Genomic DNA, 22393 nt, shown 5'->3' on the forward strand with positions numbered 1-22393 from the left:
ATATATATATATATATATAATATATATATATATGTATCTTGACTTGGCAGCACGAGCGATCATTTACAGAGGAGGATGTTCACGTCTCACACACGAAATAACAGCTACAAAGTTGTTTGATAATTTCTTTACTCGAATGATGATATTGAGTTAGAAAAGAAAAATGCTATATTGTGATATTTATGTGTTTTTCGGCAACCTTAACGCTGTATGTAAAGTCAAACTACAACCAATAATCCCTTAGAAGAAATAAACATGAACAATTTTTCGGAGTTAGCTAGAATACTTTTACAATGGGTACATATCTTTGCTTTCACCGGTAGTGTGATTTTGTTTTTCACACTAATTGTGTACGATGTCTCAAAGCGAAATAAAACTTTGTAAATTAATTATACGTGAAAATTTTGCAGAGACTGCTGAAAAGGTTTCTACAATTCTTTTAGAATCAGGGCCTTGCGCGTTGAAGTTACTTGCTATTTATACAAATTTAAAACTCGATCAGGTAATATCTGGTTTTTCTTTTTACTGTTAAATGTATAATACGCTTGTTTTCATTTGAACTCGTGAAAAGAGACATTTTAAAAATGCACATAAATGATAGAGGTAATTGTTCAGATTACGTTCGTAAAATCAAAACGTATTGTCGATAATATTGATAACTTTGATTTTAGTTTCAGTTGTTTTTGTTTTTTGTTTATTTTATCTCTTTTTTGAGGCGTAATTTTAGCTGCAAGTCTGTTTTATGAAAGGAAAGAAGAAAGCAAGAGGAAATGATAGCTAGATAACCAGTCAGAAATACAGATTTATATATGAGAGATATAAATAGATAGTTTTATAAGTCGAGCAAATAATGATTTTCTCCAAAGCGAAGCTAGGAATCAGTTGTAAATAACAGGTACAGATGACGAGGGGTGATAAGAATGAATAAAGTATCAGATAGTATACTTTGCTGTATTTAGTTATGCCCCTTTACTTTTTTTACGAACGAAACCTGAACAATTACCTAGATAGATAAACAATAACAATAATTTCTATATTAGTCACTAGACCACAAATCTTTGGATGAGGAATGCAGTCAATTAAATCAACTTTTGCACTTATTTTAAAGAGAAAGTCTGAACGTAAAGGGACGTAATTAAATAGTTTATATTTTAAACGTGAAGGTTTCGTCCTTAGCGAACTTTGTGCTACGTCCGTGCACGTGCGTGCATGGTTTGACACACACGGATGGGTAGTGTCGATCACAATATAATTTAAGAACAGGGCAGATCACACAAGGATGAGAAGTCGTTACCGAGGCCACCCTATAATTCTTAATATCTTCTCTTGCGATAATTTCTGCAAACTGGGCTCTCTATAACTGCCTGTAAGATCTGTAGCGAGGCATAAAGAAGCCAGCGCTATTTTGAAACATCGAGATCTCGCCTGCAACCATTATTTAAGGAAAAGACAACATTTTCCCCTCTCGTCCTTCTCACGCTTTGCATAGTTTTGGTGTATTTGTTGATTGTGTGAGGTGTTGTCGACTATTTTGGGCTGCTTTGCAGCGGTTTTCTGGTTGTGCTTTCTCTCCACCTTGAGGAGGGTCAGCAATGTCAACAGTAAGGAATATGTTCTGTTCTGACATTAGTAGGTCCGAATTGTCGTCTTTGGAGGAGGAGCTCGTACGAGCAGTTGATAGGATGGACAAGTGCTTAAGGAAGAAAAGCTTTACGGAAGTGGCAGAAGTCACAAAAAAGGAGGTGGACCTGACAAACAAAGAAAAATATGAGAAGATGGCATGTAGGGGTTCTAGTTCTCGCTTCCAACTCCTTCCCGATCAGCACAATATCTGCTTTTCCCATGTCAGAGCCAGTCTAAGGTCAAGTAGAATAGATTTGTCTTTCCAGATGATGATCCTTGGGTAGCTCCTGTTGAAGGACAGCCAGTCTCTTGCTAGCCCTTTGTCCGAGGTCACTCTATAACATTGCTCTGTGTTATTTCCTTCTTATTTTCGATGGTAGTCCAATCTACCTCACCTATCATCTCCCTATCGCCATCAGATAATGAGATGGCACTGCTGGTCATGATTTCTGGCTAGTCCTGTGTTGAGAGATGAGGTCCTTTGGCCTCTTAGTGCTCTACCTTTTTATTGGTCCCTGCTGTAGAACATAAGGTGATTTCTTTTGCTCTGACTATCCTTGAAGTCACTACCAGTTGTACTCTGGAAACAGCTTCTGACGTTTCCTATTGTTATTACTGTCTCTACTGTTGTCTGTCACCCTCTTTCCTCCACAGCATTTCCTCCTTCTCTAGCAGAAAGTCCTCAAGTGATCATATTTCCATATGTGTAGTAACTACCCTTTCTGCTCTGCACTACCATTCTGTTTGCTTTCCTTTTTACTCTTATGATGAGGTACAACTTCAGGATAGTCTTATAATATCTTTGAGAATCATTAGGACCTGCATGTTCATGCAGTGCTATAACCTCACCTTGCTGTACTGTGTTGCAAAGATGCTGTCAAGACAAAGTCAACATCTGTAGCAATGTTCTTTGCTAGGATACTTGTTTTGTCTCTCCATATATTGCAGCACTAGCCTGTGAGCAAGTGTATGATCCATCAGCTTTGTTTTCTTACTTTGTCTTGAATCTTAAAGACCAAGCACATACTTCTACATACCCTGCCTTGTCTGATGAGGCATACATCTGCCAGGACCTCTAACTCTTTCCTTGAAACCTTAAGGAAACCTTAAGTAGATCATCTTCCAACTTGTCATTCTTGGATTACCTCATTGGATAAAGAAGCACTACCTTTTGTGACACTTCTTAACCATTGTCTTTCCTTTGAGTTGGCTCAAATTGAGTTACTCCTTTTTTTTCCACAATGTTAGCTCACATATTTTTATTTTAATTATGTTTCCCATGTCCTCTGATCAACTAAGTGAACAGCACCCCTGAATACATGCTAACTCCAACCAAAGTGACCTGTTCCAGACATGTCAGCATGAAAAGTGGTTGTAAAAATGATGATGATGATGATGTGAATGTATGTCTAAATTTTCTGTGTTTGATTAAAATTTTGAGGGCATGTTTATTTACATTAGTACAACCACTACTGTGATGAGCACTCACATCTGTCACTTCTGAAATAGTCTTCTTTCAGTTTGTAAATTGTGCAATGTCAAAAATGATTAAACAATGTTCAAAAATGTGTAAAAATAGACCTTTTTTAGATTTACCAAAAGGAGAACTAAAAATTAAAGTATCTTATCTACATGATTTCTCTCTGCAACTTCTTATCTGTGCTGCATATGTTGTTATTTAGCCTCACATCAATCCTGATCTAACAGATTTTGAACATGCTTATGACTACATTATCTAATATGACCCCCCTCCTTTTTTAGACGACTGTAAGGTTTGATTTAAGGGAAATCTTGTTATTATTTCTAGCAGACCAAACAACCGCATAGAGGTTCCCTTTTCCTCATGGGACAAATTGAGTTCAACATTGCAAACCAATGATTCAATTGTTTAACTGGTGCAGACCACCACTCGATTTTAACTTGGTTTTTATAATAATCTTTACATAAATAGACTAGTAATCATAAAAGTTTAAGTGGAATGACTGAAGCATGGCTTTGCAGTTAAGAAGTATTCTTTACAATACAGTTGTGAATTCAATCCACTGCATGTCAACTTGAACCAGTTCTTCCATCATAGTCTGAAGTCAACTAAAGCCAAAAACTGTGTGAATGCCCACCAGAGGAACCATTCTTGCTCCAGTCAAACCATCCAATCCATGCCACCATGGAAAAAGGATGTTAAATGATGATGATAATGAAGAGGAGGATGACTGAGTAATAGTCGACCATATTGTCAGACATGAGAAATGTAACATTTTTATCTATAAGTTGATTTTTTTAAAAAAAGAAGCATCATGAATGTTGTCATTATTTTATGACTACTGGAAGGGTTTTGCCACTTTTAGTTGTTTACCATCTTTGTGAGGTTCAGCCTCCTCAGATTAGCCTTCGCTTCTTCTTGCTTTGTTTTCTTTAGTTTTCATCTTTCACAGATTTTTCCCACTGTAATTACTCATCCTATCATCCATACATGCTTCACTCTTTTCTCTAGCATACTGAATCTAATTCCTTTTATATCCAGCTACTATTTCTAGCAGGTTGTACCACCATGTATAACCTCACTCAGTGTATTTATGCTCTGTCATCCATGCATACTAACATTTAACATTACACATCTAGTGGAGTTGCATGATGCATCTCTTTCCAGCTTTCACTCACCCTCAGCATTCATTGCCCTTGTTTCACTATCATACAACTTCACACTTGATGTGCAAACATATATGTATGTGTGTATTCATTTGTTCATTTTACATTCATTATTTTGATGCTAGTATGGGTTAGAAAATATCTTATTGTAGTATTGTTTTACTGCTGGATGCTCTTGTCTCTAACCCTTATTTCTAAGCAGTCTCTTATTCCATACATCTTTGAAGGTATAAAGCCTGCAGATGATTTGTTGATAGGGAAATAACAACATTATTGCTTGTACTTTAGCAATTTTCAGTGCAGTACAAATGTAAACAAACACACATCATCATCATCCTCATCATTTAATGCTCGGTTTTCATGCTGGTATGGGTTGGACTGCTTGATAGTAAATGGTAAGGCCAGGGGCCACACCAGGTTCCATAGTCTGTTTTGGTTTGACTTCTATGGCTGGGTGCCCTTCCTGATGCCAACCACTCCACAGTGTACTTTTTATGTGGCACCATCACCAGTGCTTTTAAGTGGCACCAGCAATATATGTATATATATAAAACTGGTTTTCAGTTTCTGTTTATCAAATCCACTCGCATAACTTTATAGAAGAAAAAAATTTGCTCAGTGTGCTGTACAGTAGGACAGAACCCAAACCATGAGTTGAGAAGAGCCTTCTTACCCACAGAGCCATGTCTGTACCTTATACATACATACATGCATGCATGCTGTACATGATTTGAAAGTACATTTGTTCTTCAGTGTTTTTGGCTTTCATCTTATGTCACATAGTTATGAACATATGCACACATACATTAACATACATGCACACAAATATTCACATATATAGAGATACATACACATTTATCCGATGTGTGTGCGTGTATATAATCCTCAGTTATTCTTTACATCTCATTTACAGGTAAAAAAAATTCTGGCTGTTCTCATTACACATCACATAGTAAAGTTCAATGTGAACAAGAAAGGTCTAATTGAGTATAACATTAGCATTAAAGCAATTTTATCTCGAGTACGCTTCCCTATTTATATCTGCACTTCAAAAACCCTTTATGGAGATGCTGCTGAACTCTTGGTTGAAGAACTTCTGCAGAGAGGTGAAGCTACCATGGAAACTGTTGTCAACAAAGTAACAGAACGGCTAAATGATGCATTGGAGGCCTCAGGTAATATATATTTAATTTCTACTCTTTCACGTCTATATAGTGAAACATCAACTTAATAAAGAAAACTCTTAAGTAGTTGCTCCACCTGCTGAAAATATCAGCTTAAACTCCTTCAAATCTTATCTGACCATCTTAAAAAGTGAATGACAAACTGAATGATAATCATCATCATCATCATCGTCGTTTAATGTCCACTTTCCATGCTAGCATGGGTTGGACGATTTGACTGAGGACTGGTGAAACCAGATGGCTACACCAGGCTCCAATCTGATTTGGCAGAGTTTCTACAGCTGGATGCCCTTCCTAACGCCAACCACTCAGAGAGTGTAGTGGGTGCTTTTTACATGCCACCGGCATGGAGGCCAGTCAGGTGAAAGTCCTAAATATACTGTGACTGTCTGCTCAATCAATGTTGACCTGAGGCTGAAAGTTATCAAAATATGAAATGTGTCAAAAAATGAAATATGTCAAAAAATTTCTCAAATTTACACAACTCTTTGATGTTGTTTTACTGGGGATTTTGTTATTGTTGTTTAACCCCTTGGTCAGCCCCCATTGAATAGATCCAGTGCTGGATTAACCATTAACCAAAATAAGCAGGTGCTTAGGGCATCAAGGGAAGAGGGGTACCACAGAAATGGTTAATGGTTTATGACACAAAAATCACTTTAAATTTGCTAAAATAATATTCAGGATGCTTTATCTCTGCTAAGCATAGTAGCAGATGTGTTATGTAAGATTAATTTTGTGGGTCTGATCAAAGAGTTTGTAATTTAAAAATGTAGGAGAAAACTTTTCAAATAATAAAGTGGAAGTATACAAAAATAAATGTTATTTTCCATCTTATTTTTAGTTTTGTTTCATTTTGAAAAATAAAAAATTATTTTACGGCTTATTATTGTATCAAAATCTTTTATGTGCTTAGGGCCTCTATGTGTATTAATTTGGCCCTGAATAGATCTGTGATCAAAGTGAGTAGTAAACTTAATGAATTGCCTGATTGAACACTACCACCTGGAATTTGGTTACTTTTAGGAAGCATTTAAATTTGGTCTCAAGTTGGGGGATAACTCCTCCTACTGGTCATGAAGGCACTGAAAACTGTTGTGGGTACTGTTCTTTCTTCTCCAAGCCATTATAAAAATTCACCTTTTCTCTAGACACAGTGCATCTAAGACAACATCATCAAATGTGCAACTATTTTCTTTAAGAGAGTAGGTATGATTTGTGGGAGATTTAGCTGCTATTTCTTGCAGGTTGTATGATCGTGTATAGGCTACTATGTTGGCTTATGAATTTTATTATTTACTTTGAATCAGTAGAGCTAGAACTCCCTTCTTTTACAATGGTGATAAATGGTAGAATTCATAGTGTGACAAATTACTAAATACTGCCTGGCAATATTTAGTTACATTTGCCTTTAATTCTTCTGAAGTAAAAAAATAAGTATCAGCCAAGTTCTGAGATTAATGAAATCAGCTACATTTCTTCCATAAATGTGTGATCTTGTGCCAGTATTATGAATCTATACTCGTCATCATCACTTTACATCTGCCTTTTCATGCTTGAATGAATTAACCAGGTCTCACAGTATTTCACCTCCTGTCACAATCCTTAGTCATCCAATACACACAACAATAGAGAAAAATCATCAAGCTCTGTGTACTACATTTGATTTTTAATTCGCTTTTAGAATGGTTTTTGTGTTGGATGTCGCTTATGTCACCAATCACTTTACGGTATGACTTGGACACATTTTATCATGCTATCAGCCCTAGGGAGGTGATCTGTTGTCGACTAAAGTGTTACTTTACCTCAATTTTTATTTTTGAATTATTGTCCTAGATACATTGCCTGCACAGTGGTTTATATTCATTTCTTTCTTTTTTGTTTGGTATTATTTAGTATGGATATCTTTCCTGTCACCAACCACTTTATCTTGTGGAATGGCTGCATTTTATCATACCACAGACTGTCTGTGGCTGGATTAAAAAACTTCTCCTTTGTGTTATATCATATTTTATGTTATATGTAACATCACAACAACAGACTACTTTCTGATCTGTGTCAGATTGACAGAATGCAAAAGAAATCACTGCTTAGTACTGTCAGATAGATACTAAAATATAAGTGAACTCCTTGATTAAACTGAAAATGAATTGATTAAACGTATTTCAAAATGTATTTAATATTATCGTTAATGTATTCTTCATTTTTGTCATTTTAGGTCATCCAAAAATTTCATCAACTTTAGTAAAAGATAAATTTGTAAGCCTTGTTCAAACACACTTCATTCAGCGATGTTTGACACCAATGAGGGATAGCGGGGGTCGTGTTATCTCCCTTGGTACACCTGATGACCCCGACATTTGCCATGTAATTCCAGGTTAGTTCATTATCATCATCATTTTTTATGTCCACTTTTTCAGACTGGCATGAGTGGGATGGGACTTTTTGAGGTAGTATTTTATGGTCAGATATCCTTCCTAATACCAATTCTTTTTGTTACCTCTAGCTATAGTAAAATCGTTAAAAAATCATGGAACCTTAGGTAAGTAGAACACAACTTATACTTGCTGTTGGATATGAACTCATGACTGTGGAACAAAAACTTTTGTATCTTATCATATTAGCTGTTGCTTTATAGATGTTACAATTGTTACAGTAACTATTGTTGTTTAGCCTTCAACCAGCCCTGATCAAGATGACCTGTTATCAAAAGGATGACATTTGATTCCAGCAGGATCATTCCATCTTTTTGTATATCAGGAACACTACATTGTCAATGTATCCTTCTTTATTTAAGATGGTAAGATGATGTTAGAAATTTGGTTGCTATTTCTAGCAAATTGAGTGACTATGCAGAAGTATGGTTTCTTATTACAGTGTAAAGTGAAGGGTTTTTAGCAAGGGGTGTGTGTGAATTTATACCTTTCTCAAAGGTATGGTAGATGAAAGTGTAATGTTTTCGATTGAAACTGAAACTAGGTTCCAGATGTAGTTCACTAAGAACTTAACCACTATAGAACCTATGCCAATAAAGGAACCTTCACAAAGTCACTCTACCTGTTAGAAATAGCAGTCAGATTCCTTCAAATCATACCTACCATCATAAAAAGGAAAGGGTACATTAGATCATGTAGTCTCAATACACCAAAAGAAATTTGGAATATCAGCATTGCTGTGTGGTTAAGAAGTTTGCTTCACAATTATGTGATTTTAGGTTCAAACACCTATGCAGCACCTTCAACTCGTGTCTTCTACTTCAGGCCCAGTTGATCAATGTTTTGTGAGTGAACTTGGTACACAGAAACTGTAGGATGTGTGTCATATATACATATACATGCATATGAATCTATATGTGTGTATGTAAGTATATTTGTGTGTGTGCGCATGCAAATGTGTATAAATACTGATATCCCATCACTTTACTTGAGTGAAATAGTGAATGATGTTTACATTCTATGTTGATATTGAGTGGTTGCTTTGTTTCTTTCAAAGACCTGTGGAACAAAAAAAATTCCTCACATTGAAAAGTAAGTAAGGATTGGTGACAAGAATAGTATCTGTCTTTAAAATCTTGCCTTGAATATGTCTCCATCCAGCCTATTCCTAGCATGGAAAAACAGACTTTGAACAAACAAGTATAGGTCTACTTCCTCAGAAGTTGACCAAAACAACATGACATTGTAACACCAATTGATACATGACATTACCAATGTTATGTGCCACTAAGATCAATCAAACAAAATAGATCCCTACTGCTTTTTTTATGCTTGGTAGCCCTGACATGGTTTCTACAGTTGGATGCCCTTCCTAATGCCAGCCACTCCACAAAGTGTACTGGGTGCTTTTTATGTGGTACAAGCACCAGTGCTTTTAATGTGGAACCAGCATGAGTGCTATAAAATGCTAGCATGTTCTTGAATAGGTGGATTAGTTCTGTGTTTATTGTGTTTATTTCTTTCAACAGTATGGTGTATTATACCCTGGTAACTATGGAAGGCAAGGTGATGTGCACCTTTACCAATTATATTTCTGTGCCAAACACACATTTTATCCCTAATGATATGATATAAAACATCAGCCTTTCAGCTTGTGTAAGCCAGCATACTCTTTTACTCTTTTACTTGTTTCAGTCATTTGACTGCGGCCATGCTGGAGCACCGCCTTTAGTCAAGAAAATCGACCCCAGGACTTATTCTTTGGAAGCCCAGTACTTATTCTATCAGTCTCTTTTGCTGAACCGCTAAGTTACGGGGACGTAAACACACCAGCATCGGTTGTCAAGCGATGGTGGGGGGGACAAACACAGACACACAAACACACATACATACATATATATATATATACATATATACGATGGGCTTCTTTCAGTTTCCGTCTACCAAATCCACTCACAAGGCTTTGGTCGGCCCGAGGCTATAGTAGAAGACACTTGCCCAAGGTGCCATGCAGTGGGACTGAACCCGGGACCATGTGGTTGGTAAGCAAGCTACTTACCACATTTTAAGCAATTACAACTTTCACAAAGAAATGTGTGTTGAGAAACACTGTCTTTATTCATTGTGCCCTTCTTCTTTTCCAGTTAATACCCAAAGAAGGAGATCAGATAGTCCTCCATCTGCTAAAGCAATGAAGATCTCTGTAAGTTACAGCCATTCAATTTTACACCTTTTTCATACACTGAAATTTTCTAGTTCTTCATGTACTAAGTTATGTAGTGGCTGTGTTACTAGTTGTAATAGTAGTGGTGATGATACTGGTGGTAGTGGTAGCAGTGGTAGTAGTGGTAATGGTGGTGGTAACGGTAGTAGTGGTAGTAGTGGTGGTAGTAGTTATTGTGATTGTGGTGATGCTACTGGTAGTGGTAACAGGCAGTAGTAGTAGTTGTAAAGCTGGTGGTAGTCAAGGTAATAACAGCACTAGTGGTAGTGGTGGTGGTGATAATAGTAGCAGTTGTAGTGGTGTTAGTGGTTGTTGTAACAGTAGTGGTGGTAGTAGTAGTTGTGATGGTGGTGATGCCACTGGTAATGGTAACAGGCAGTAACAGTTGGTATGGTAGTAATAGTAACAGTAGCAGTGGTAACATTTGAAGTAGTGGTGATGCTGGTAGTGGTGGTAAGAGTGACAAATGTAGTAGTTATAGTAATGGTGGTGTTGATGTTGGGTAGAAATTAAAGAAAATGTTTCTGCTTCTATTACACAGGAGAACAACACTGATACAGTTTACTGGCAAGTTGACTTTGACCGTTTCCATCAGCACTTCCGTGACCAAGCCATCATTTCTGCTATGCTGAACAAAATTGATAAGGTTGGTTTCTTTGACCTTATGTGTGTGTCTGTGTGTGTGTTTGTATCGACATCGTGTAATGGTTGTAAATGCACATCGCCATCATGCAAGTGATGTTGTTTGTTTCCAATCTTCCTTGAAAATATGTTCAGCCTTGGGGAAATGATACCTTGTCTGGAAACAGATGAGGGATGGATGATGACAGGAAGGACATCTGGTCGTAGAAAATCTATCTCAACAAATTTCATCTGAATCATACAAACATGGAAAAGTGGGCATTAAACGCTGATGATGATGATGACCATTCAAGCGTGGCTGATGCCAGTGCCATCTGACTGGCACCTGTGCTGGTGGTATGTAAAAAGCACCATTTGAACATAGCCGATGCCATTGCCACCCAACTGGCACCTGTGCTGGAGGCATGTAAAAAGCACCATCCGAGTGTGGCCAATGCCAGTGCTGTCTGACTGGCCCCTATGCTGGTGGCATGTAAAGAGCACCATTCAAGTGTGGCTGATGCCAGTGCTGCCTGGCTGGCTCCCATGCCGGTAGCACGTAAAAAACACCCACTACACTCTCAGAGTGGTTGGCATTAGGAAGGGCATCCAGCTGTAGAAACCTTGCCAAACCAGATTGGAGCCTAGTGCAGCCTCCTGACTTGCCAGTTCTCAGTCAAATTGTGCAACCCATGTCCAAATGGAAAGTGGACGTTAAACAATGATGATGATGATATATACATGCCAGAACAGACAATGGAGACTGGTGTGGCCCCTGGCCTTAACAGTTCCGGTCAGACCGTCCAACACATGCCAGCATAGAAAACGGATGTTAAATGATAATGATGTATATAAAAAGAGAAAGAGAAAGAGGACTCTTTCACTTTTGCCAAGGACATGACAACCTCTCTAATGTGGTGCAAGTAGGTGCAAGCATGGCCATTTAATTAACAAGAATTATGGTTGAAAAATAGGCTGATGCTGGTGTTACATAACTGGTACCCATGCTGCTGGTATCTAAAAAGCACCTTTCAAGCATTGGGCTTCATGGAGGCAAAGTGGCTGATGTCGGTGGCATGTAAAAAGCTCCTTTTGAGTGTTGGGCCTCACGGAAGCAATGACTGAGACCTTTGGCATTATGTTGTGCTTGAGAAGAAGGTGCCATAGGGTTGAACTTGAAACCACATGGTTGTGTAGCAAAATTTTTAACCACGCAATCATACTCTTTTACTCTTTTTTTACTCTTTTATTTGTTTCAGTCATTTGACTGCGGCCATGCTGGAGCACCGCCTTTAGTTGAACAAATCGACCCCAGGACTTATTCTTTGGAAGCCTAGTACTTATTCTATCGATGTCTTTTGCCGAACCGCTAAGTTACGGGGATGTTAACACACCAGCATCGGTTGTCAAGCGATGTTGGGGGGACAAACACAGACACACAAACACACACATACACATATATATATATATACATATATACGACGGGCTTCTTTCAGTTTCCGTCTACCAAATCCACTCACAAGGCTTTGGTCGGCCCGAGGCTATAGTAGAAGACACTTGCCCAAGGTGCCACGCAGTGGGACTGAACCTGGAACCATGTGGTTGGTAAGCAAGCTACTTACCACACAGCCACTTCTGCGCCTATATGGATGTTGATATTCTATGCTTCTAATCACTTGAATGAAATAATGATGATGTTTATATTCTTTGTTGACATTATGACTAATTGTAGATATTACAAAAAATAAGGTTTTGGTTCTAGTGATGATGTAAATATGCTCCTAAAATTTCTTAATTCTGACTTGAAATTCATGTTTTATTTTTCTAGAAAGCTTCTGAAATAATCCGCACCATGCTTCGGGTTAGTGAGACTAACACTGCTGCTGATTCCCTTGTTACCACACCAATCTCCATTAATGAGGTAAGATCTAAATATTCTGCATTTGCTGTGTCTAATGAAACTATATGCAAGATGTAAATGAACAAAGCTCCACAGTGGAGAGTTGTTGTTATTGCTTGCCAAGTTAATCTTGATTAAGTAGATCTAAATCAAAAATGTTCCAGCCATGGTCATCTTGTTTATTTATTATCCAAGACTACATTATCCAATGTGTCCTTCCTCCTTTATGATATGATCTGAGGGAATTGCGGCTGCTATTTCAAGCAGGTTGACATACGAAAGCTCACCCATTAGCAGTTGTTTTTGTTGTTTAGCCTCAAGTCTGCTCTGATTGAGTAAATTAAAGGCTTTCCAACTGTGAACCTTTCACCTTATTAGTTTTACTCAGAATAATGAGGCCTACATTTTCCACTGTGTCCTTTTTTCTTTAAGATGACAGTAATTTGAGGGAGATCTAGCTACTATTTCTAGCAGGTTGTACCTCCATGTATAGCCTCACTCATTGGCTCATAGATGGTTGTATTGCTGATGTTGTTGCTCTTCTTATTGTTCAACCCTTAAAGTCAATGTACCTTCCCTTCTTTAACCCTTCTGTTACTATATGTATCTTGAAATACACTGCATTTGTTATAATTAATTTTGAAAATGATGTATTTAGTAAAATAATTTAGTCATTATTTACCTGGTGTTTAGAATATAAATAAACAGGAAATTATGAAGGACGGTTTCAATTTAGATCACTTTAAATGGGATGTTTGTATTCTAGAACCAGGGTGGTCTGAGGTAGGTTGGTATGAAGAGGATTGAGATAATAGAATTTACATGAGATGTAGCTACCATTTCTGGTAATGAGCATAAAGAAGCTTCATTTGCTTGACAGTAATGAGAACTTCGGTATTCTAGACAATCAACGATTACTTAGGACCAATGTATTTTTTGGTGCCATAGAGAAAGGTAAGTTACCTTGATGCCATTTTGCTGATATTGGTCTATTTTGTTCAACTACAAAGCAAGTTCATTTTTTTTTTTATTGGAGAGGAATATAAGCTATTAAATTATCCCCAGTATATTACTGATATTTATTTTGATAGACCTTGAAATGTGTGCTAAAAACAATGGCAAACTAACTCTTGAAAAGTTAGTTCCACAAACCATCTTCACTACTTTGGTGTTCAGTAATGTTTAGACTATGAGACCCTCCGAAGATGCTGAACCTTTGCATGAATTGTAGATGTCGCCTGTATGAGTTTCTAGGATCCTATGTTCATTGCTACGTTGGTGGAAATGAGAGAGAGAGAGAGAACCACACACACACACACACACAGATAAATAGATAAACATACTACACACACATACATTTATATATGTATAAAAAAGAATAAGTTTTTCTTTGAACACCCAAGTGTAAGTTTAAAGAAAAGAAGTGGAAAATGTACTTTAAGAAACTTTATTTAAAATTGCTTAACCTATTTCACAATTTTCATGATTTTAAAAAGTAGTGAAATATAGACAGTCCTGGGGTTATACTGTATTTGTCTTAGTGAGTATTTGTCATATTTGATTGACAGTGCTAGCTGTCAAAATAAACTGGGTGTCTGAGTTTCTCTGTTAATCTTCCACTGCACCTCTTGTGTGTACATAGTTTGCACTAAGTATACCATATGGAATTTTCACTGACACCTTTTTACTTATTGAACAGGGTCGTTTTCCAAAGAGATTAGCATACTGTCTGTTTTTTACTAGAACTTTGGTCTTTTTGCTAATTTAACTTTAAGACTTTTTGATTCCAGGTTTTGTTACCAGACCTGGTTGGTATATATATCATCATCATGATCATTTAACATCCGCTTTCCATGCTGGCATGGGTTGGACGGTTTGACTGAGGACTGGCAAGCCAGGAGGCTGCACCAGGCTCCAATCTAATCTGGCAAGGTTTCTACAGTTGGATGCCCTTCCTAATGCCTGAGAGTGTAGTGGGTGCTGTTTATGTGCCACCGGCACGGGAGCCAGGCAGGTGGCACTGGCATCAACCACACTCGAATGATGCTTTTTACATGGCACTGGCATCGGCCATGCTCAAATTGTGCATTTTATGTGCCGCTGGCATCAGTGCCAGTCAGGCAGCACTGGCATTGGCCACAACAATAATGTCACTTGACTCAACAGGTCTTCTTAAGTGCAGGATAGTGCCTGGCAATTGAAGGGTATATCCTAAATGGGCCAGTTATGCGACACTTGCATTGGCCACGGCTACGATCTCACTTGGCTTGCCGGGTCTTCTCAAGCACAGCATATCTCCAAAGGTCTCAGTTGCTTGTCATTGCCTCTGTGAGGCCCAATGTTTGAAGGTCATGCTTCACCATCTCATCTCAAGTCTTCCTGGGTTTACCTCTTCCACAGGTTTCCTCCACTGTTAGGGTGTGACACTTCTTCACACAGCTGTCCTCATCTACACGCAACACATGACCATACCAGTGCATGTTTTTGAATAAATTCTTGCATAAAAAATCATTATTTTAACATGGTGCACAAACTTTTTCTTCAGCCTAGTATTAATATCCTTATCTTTCTTTATTAGATATTCATCAATCTTCCTAAGGAACTTGAAATTACAAAACCCATCCTTGAGCAGTACCTCTCTGTCATGTGTGATGATGTACGTAAACAACTTTTCTCTCGTTTCTTCCATTTCTTTTCTGATATTCTTGTATTGACGTTTTGTCCAAAATAAAAAAAAAAGAAACAAACGTAAAACTATCAAACAACTCTAAATATTAGCAACCATATCTATGTAGGTAGGTATGTATTGTATGTTATATGAATGTACTCAAGTTATTTAGCCCCAGGTCAACCCTAATTAGGAAGATCTATGATTGAAGGCCTTTCAACTGTGATCATCCCATCTTTTTTTAGATGTATATAGCATCTAAGAAAGCATTGATGCCTCTTGCACCCAATTTTTCTCTTAAAACATTACATTTTGTCATACATGCACACTGATATTGCATATCCAGTGGAGCATACTGGCTGAATTTCTTTCATGTCTACACACGTTCTCTGCAGTCACAGCCCATGTTTCACCACCATAGCTGCCCATAAACAAGCATCATGCAATGCCTTTCACTCTGAGGGAGAGGCTCTTTGTTACCTCCTCCATTGCTGACTTGGTTGCTTAGGTAATGGAAGCTATAACTGGAATCTCTCAGGCATGGGATCTGTGTTGATTGGCCTTTGTCAGATGTAAACACAGGCATTGATCAAAAGATGTAAGAGCAGGTAGCTTGAATCAAATATCTGTTAGATTTCACCATCATCATAATCTCATGTCCACTTTCCACCCTGGCATGGGTATGATAGGCTACAATAGCCTGAGATGGGTTGGGGAGCATGTCTTGCTTGCACTTATTATTTTGGCAAGATTTCTTTTGGCTGGATGTTCTTATAACACCAACCACTTTACAGAGTGTACTAGGTGCAGTTTATTGTGGCATTAACATTAAAGAGGGTGTCATGTCTTCTGCAAAACAGGATCAAAGGGTCCTCTCAACATTATGTCGTTTCTGCTCATTCACTAATCATTTTACAAAGTGTATGGAGTGGGTTTTATCAAGGTGCCAACACTAGTGGAGACGAAAAGGGTCCTTGCCACTGTGCGTTGTCTCTGTTCAGGACAATATGACCAATAGAGTGGGTAGGGCATAAAGTGACTGCAGTAGATGAAGCAGGATGGGGGAGTTGAAAGAGAAAGAAATCTGAGTATGAGAGGGAGACAGTGGTCAAGAGACAGAGATGTAGTCAAATATTTATCCCCACTTGTGTGTGGTTGTTCTGTTAGAACAAACTATACTGTGGTAGATACCTTGAGAGAAACTCTCATATTGGCTTTTGGTGCAAAAAGCACTCTTGTTTATATTGCTAGCAGGGAGATAAATCCCCTTATATGATTTAGTCAACTATATTACAACCCTATGAGTTGTTGTTGTTGATGATAATGATGCTGTTGTTTCTGTTCTGATTGAGCTGACTTATGATTAAAGGCATTTCAACCACAATTATCCTATATCTCATTTAGTTTTTATATATAAGATTACATTGCAAAATTCATTTATAAAGATACTAAGTGGTGGTGGGGGAATTGGTTTTATTTTGTGTAGGTGCAGCCAACATAGAGACTACCTCAGAGCCTGTCAATTGTAGAGAAAAGGATAAATTATCCTTAATGGAATCATTTGAGAATTAGTGTTGAATAACTTAGGCTCTGTTCCTACTTTAATCTATGTTTTGTTGTCTTTTTTTTCCCTTGTAGTCCCAGTTTGTGTTTAAAGCTGCAGACGCTGGCGGAGGAATGTATGAAATAAGTATCCTTTCTAGTGAAATCCATCCTCTTTGATGTAGACAATGGTTGCTTTTATAAATCATGTTATGGTTTATTTATTGCATTATATATCATTTTTTTCTTTTATGCTGACATGGCTCTGATGTTAATTATTATTATGATTATGGAAGAGGTGGTGGTGTTGAATAAGGTCTATAGCTTATGCTCAAGTCAGCAGTGAAACAATTTTAATTTAAAAACACCAGGAAATTGGGTCCAGCAAAGCACAAAATTTCACTCATAATTATGCATGATTATGTGGTCATTAATGTATTATCATAATTATCTTATTCTCACAAACTCTGTTTATATTATAATAATTTTGTTCTCTTAACTGATTGACACCAGATATTCATAAATCTTTGACAGAACTCTGTAAAAGTCATATTGAATCAGTTGTTCAAGAAAGGTAAGTTAATAATTTTGGTTTTGTTGTTCTTATAGCTGTTGTACTTACATACAAAGTACGTTGCTGTACATACAAGTACATTGTTTATACAATGTACTTTTATAAACAGCATATATATGCTGATTATAAAAGTATTTTGTATGTTGTATATATATATGTGTACTTATTTTGTGTACATATATATCACTGTTCTGACATGTTGTGCTTACATACACTTGTATAAATATCTGTTGTACTTACAAATGCATTTGTTGTGTGTGTGTACTATTGTATATATTGTGTATGTACTATTGTGTATATATATATATATATATATATATATATTGGTCACTAGAAAGTGAAAAGAGGAAGTTTTCTTGGAGTGTCCTGTTTATATAGCCATGAAGCAGGGCAGTGAGTGCAAAGGATTTAGCTTGTTTACCTCAATTCTAGATGGAGCAGAAGAGGTCAGAAAAGGGTCAAGTGGTGGAGACCGCTTCGGCCTAGCTATTCAAATATGGGTAAAGTGGATCAAATCCACTTCACGCCTGCCAGGTTCCTATATATATATATATACATATTGTATAAATGTATATGTTTGTTGTTCATATATAGACTTCTTGTATATACATCTGTTATACATATATATGTGTACTTACTTGTATTGTACTCATGTACACCTGCTGTACAAACAAATGTACAAGTATCTATTACATTATACACCACCTAGGCCTGTACTTTCACACATGTCCAGGTGGATAATTTTCTCCCAGGATTTACTCCATAGCAAAAGGTTTTGTTACATTTGAATACCCTTGAATGTGTTGAATATAACTTTACACAAATATATTTTATTCAATGCTGCTTTGGGCAACATTATTTAATTCTAGCTTAACCAAGCTTTATGCTCATCAGAAAATATTTCATATGCTGTTTTAAGAAATATTTTGTTCTTATTGTGCTGTGTGTGACAGATTTGGTTTTCATAGCTGATGAAGTTGAATGATGCAGAAACACATCAAAAAAATCTGTTTCCACACGTCCAGGCGGAGAATTTTCTCCCAAGATTATCTCTACAGTAAAAGGTCTTGTATCTGAATACACTCATCATCATCAGCATATGGGTTGAACGGTTTGGTTGATAACTGGTAAGCTGGGGAACTGCACCAGGTTCTGATCTGATCTGGCAAGGTTTTTACGGGTGGATGCCTTTCCTAACACCAACCCCTCCAAGAGTGTAGTGGGTGTTTTTTACGTTCCACCAGCGCAAGTGCCATTGACATGACACGGGCATCAGCCACGACCATGATCTCACTTGGCTTGACAGGTCTACACAAGCACAGTATATTGCCAAAGGTCTCAGTCGTCTGTCACTGCCTCCACAAAGCCCAATGCTTGAACAGTGTTTTTTATGTGCCACTGACACGGGTGCCAGTCAGATGGCACTGGCATTGGCCATGACTATGATTTCACTTGGCTCAACCGGTCTTCTCAAGAACAGCATATTGCCCAATATTTGAAGGGTGTTTTTTATGTGCTTTTTACTCAAGTATGTTAGATATGACTTTGCATGAATATATTACACATATTTGCTTTACATACATCTGTTAGGTTTACACATATCTACTGTACTTATATTTGCTGACATATATATCTATTGTAAATACATGTTTATGTTATATTCATATTAAATCTATTTTATTAACTGAGATATAATCAAGAATTATGAAATATATATAACTTTGGTAGGATATCCTTATCATTTTTATTAGTTTGAAAATGAACTTTACTCTGTAATTCCTTCGTTAAACCTCACTGTGTATGATACCACTTACTTCCACTTCCTCTCCATTTCTTAACATTCTCACTGATGTCATATTATGAATCCACTTTAAGGTTTGGCTCTAAAAGTCTTCGGATATTCAGGATACTCTTACTGAAACAACATCTAGAACAAAAACAGGTAAATATTTATTTTTCATCTCATTTTCTTCTTTTTTAAACCGTTTTGTTATCTATTTTTCCATAGTTGTCATGAATGAGATGGATTTTAATAAACCTGGATAGTTGTTATATATATTGCTGCAATTATTTATTTCACAGTTGATGTATGTAAATCTTACCACTAAACAATCAGTGGTATGTAAGGATGGGATTTGTTGCCAGACAGGTAGACATAACCCAGCATAGCTATTGAACTTGATGAAAAAAACAACATAATAATTGCAGGCATGGCCATAAGGTCTGGGTTCAATTCTACTGTACAACTTGGGAAATTATCTTCTATCAAATCATCAGATTGGCCTAAGACCTGTGAATGAAATTGATTACACAAAAACTGTGTGGAAGCCAGTTGGATGGATTGTACTTGTTTTTAGGTTGTGGACTGGATCTGCCCTAATCTGTTGTTTAACACTGGCCTTTGTGTACTTTTAGTGGAATCCACTCTGTTGCAAGCATTCAGACCAAGTCTCCCTTCCTTTCTGTCAACAATCTTGGAAGCTTTGTAAAAAGATCCTTTCCTTCTCTGATGAAAGGCCTAATACAAAAAAGTGTAAAGTTTGAATCTATGGCCTTGTTATCCAGCACCTCAACTTTATAGCTATTTGTATCTCATTTAAATCTTGTTAATTGAGTGGGTTGTATCAAGTGCTATACTATGATGAATTATATTTGTAAGGACTTTAATTATCTTCACATTTAACCCTTCTGAAATCAGTAATTTCAGTGATTTTAATATACCAAAGTTGATTTAAGGGATTATGTTCCTTTTTCTCACAGATTTGTTAAAAGAATTATGAACTGCATGAGCTGAATAAATTAAGACACACTCTCTCAAGTACTTTCCACTACAGTAAAACCCAACTCTTCACTCAAATATAGTATGACCCAAAGAGGATATAGTACTGATCCTTACTCCTGCACAAATATCCAAATTTGGTAGAATTGTGAAAATAGAAATTTATATAATTTCATTTTCATGTTTCAGATTGAAGAATATGCCATGATTCCTGCCAAAGAAGTCAAAGAAATTATGTATAATATGTTTGCTGATGGTTTTCTATTTGTCACGGTATGTTATTTACTTTTCTAAATATTTTTTATTGTTTCTATGTTGGTTTATGTAAGAGTTAGTTGGTGTTTGTTCTCCCTCAGTTGTTGAAACTCTAGGTCAGTCCTATTAGAGCAGACTTATGATCAAAGGCATTTTAACCTTGACCTCTCCATCTTTCATGGAGTGTTCATTTAGGTCTAGTGTATCTTGCACTAGATTATCTTATGTACCCTTTTCTTTTTGAAGATATCATGGGTGATTTGTCTGATTTTTAGTATGTCAAGTGGCTATATAGTCGCTCTGTTTCAGTTCTATTTAACTCAGATCTTAGTAACCTTTTGTAGTTCATCTCTCAAATTCGTGGTAAGGACCTTCTTATGTAATAATGATTTCAAATTTTGGCACAAGGCCAGCAATTTCTGTGAACGGGTTAAGTTGATTGAACCTCAGTACTCAACTGGTACTCATTTTATGGACTCCAAAAGGATGAAAGGCAAAATCAACCTTGGCAGAATTTGAAATCAGAACGTAAAGATGGTTGAAATGCTACTAAGCATTTTGCTTGGCATACTAACAATTCTGCCAGCTCTAACAATTTTGTAGATGAGCACTAGATTAGAAATTTTACCAAAGTGATGATGGTCTACATAATGCAATCTACCCTAGGGAAATGGAGCAAAAAATAGATTAGAACTGAGAAGACATTGTTAAACATTGATCTAAGAAATTGATACAAGGCCATGCATCTTAGGGTACGAATAAATCAGTCCCTGTCTTATTTTAGTGGTACTTATTTTAATGAGGAATGAAAAGAAAATGTCAACCTCAGCAAAATTTGAACTTAGAATGTGAAGGGACGTAACTAAATAATGAAATAATCATTTACTTTAGTATTTCTATCACTTCCCTTATTCTGCCACTGATAATTATAAATCTCCAACATTTATGTATACAGCCTTACATTTTAGTGGTAGGGCACACTTGATTAAACTCACTGTATTATTTGAAATCTCTACTTGGTTGCTTGGCATGCTGGTGGACAGAGCCCAAGCAGCTTAACTGGACCATCAATACTGTGCCCTGCAGTCCTGGCTAATATGGACAGGCCTCTCTAGATACTGAGCTGCAAGCACTCTGACTTGTTTGGATTAATTTTGCTCCTGTCACCATTGCTTTATATTCCTTTAGCAAAGTGCTAACCTCTGTAATATCTGACACCATTACAATGATGTTTGCATATTCTGACGTTGCTCTCTTGCGTCCCTGTTTTGACTGTGACTCCATGATTCCTGTTTTTGCAGTAGTTACTCAAGTGTAATTACATACTGACAACATGAGGAAGAACACCCTTGTAGCACTAAGTGTGACTGGAAGTAGTTCCAATAGCTGGCTCCTTAAGTAAGATCACTTAGTACATACTGCTATATAAGCAATTTAGCTTCTAAAAATTGGACTGGAATTGGTTGCAATGAGAAGTTACCAAGTAGTGAATGATGGCCCTATCAAAAGCTTGCAATTAGTCACAAATTTTTCAGAGGCCCACCAAAGCCAGGCTTATCTTGGATATATCTACATGGGATTACTCATATACTCGTTTCAGTCATTTGACTGTGGCCATGCTGGAGCACCGCCTTTAGTCGAGAAAATCGACCCCAGGACTTATTCTTTGTAAGCCTAGTACTTATTCTATCGGTCTTTTTTGCCGAACCGCTAAGTTACAGGGACATAAACACACCAGCATCGGTTGTCAAGCGATGGTGGGGGGACAAACACACATACATATATAAGGAAACTCATGAACTTCGTGTCAATCAACTTGTGGTCAAAGCTGATGACTGGCAGAAACTTTCTGCTGTGACCGTAGATAAAGTTGGAATCTACTTCCGTGATGCTCAACCCGATGAGAAAGTGATCCGCACGCAGGTATCTTTTGAACCCATTT

General features: G+C 37.1%; 1 protein-coding gene across 3 annotated transcripts in view; it reads left to right on the forward strand.

Moving 5' to 3' along the window:
* Positions 1-22393, forward strand: part of LOC106884311 (DNA-directed RNA polymerase III subunit RPC3) — a 37434-nt gene that overhangs the window by 9071 nt on the left and 5970 nt on the right. The window contains exons 1-11 of one of the 3 annotated variants that reach the window (XM_014935632.2): positions 287-502; positions 5183-5444; positions 7672-7830; positions 10033-10091; positions 10654-10758; positions 12562-12654; positions 15212-15289; positions 16940-16991; positions 17357-17417; positions 19293-19359; positions 20386-20469. In XM_014935632.2, the coding sequence (XP_014791118.1) occupies positions 356-502; positions 5183-5444; positions 7672-7830; positions 10033-10091; positions 10654-10758; positions 12562-12654; positions 15212-15289; positions 16940-16991; positions 17357-17417; positions 19293-19359; positions 20386-20469 (1167 nt within the window). In that variant the 5' untranslated portion in view covers positions 287-355. Of the gene's footprint in view, positions 1-286; positions 503-2645; positions 3027-5182; positions 5445-7671; positions 7831-10032; positions 10092-10653; positions 10759-12561; positions 12655-15211; positions 15290-16939; positions 16992-17356; positions 17418-19292; positions 19360-20385; positions 20470-22393 lie in introns of those variants that run through there. The other 2 variants (XM_014935634.2, XM_014935633.2) reach the window with 2 other exon arrangements.

Source organism: Octopus bimaculoides, chromosome 2 (genome assembly GCF_001194135.2).
Source record: "Octopus bimaculoides isolate UCB-OBI-ISO-001 chromosome 2, ASM119413v2, whole genome shotgun sequence".
Taxonomy (NCBI): domain Eukaryota; kingdom Metazoa; phylum Mollusca; class Cephalopoda; order Octopoda; family Octopodidae; genus Octopus; species Octopus bimaculoides.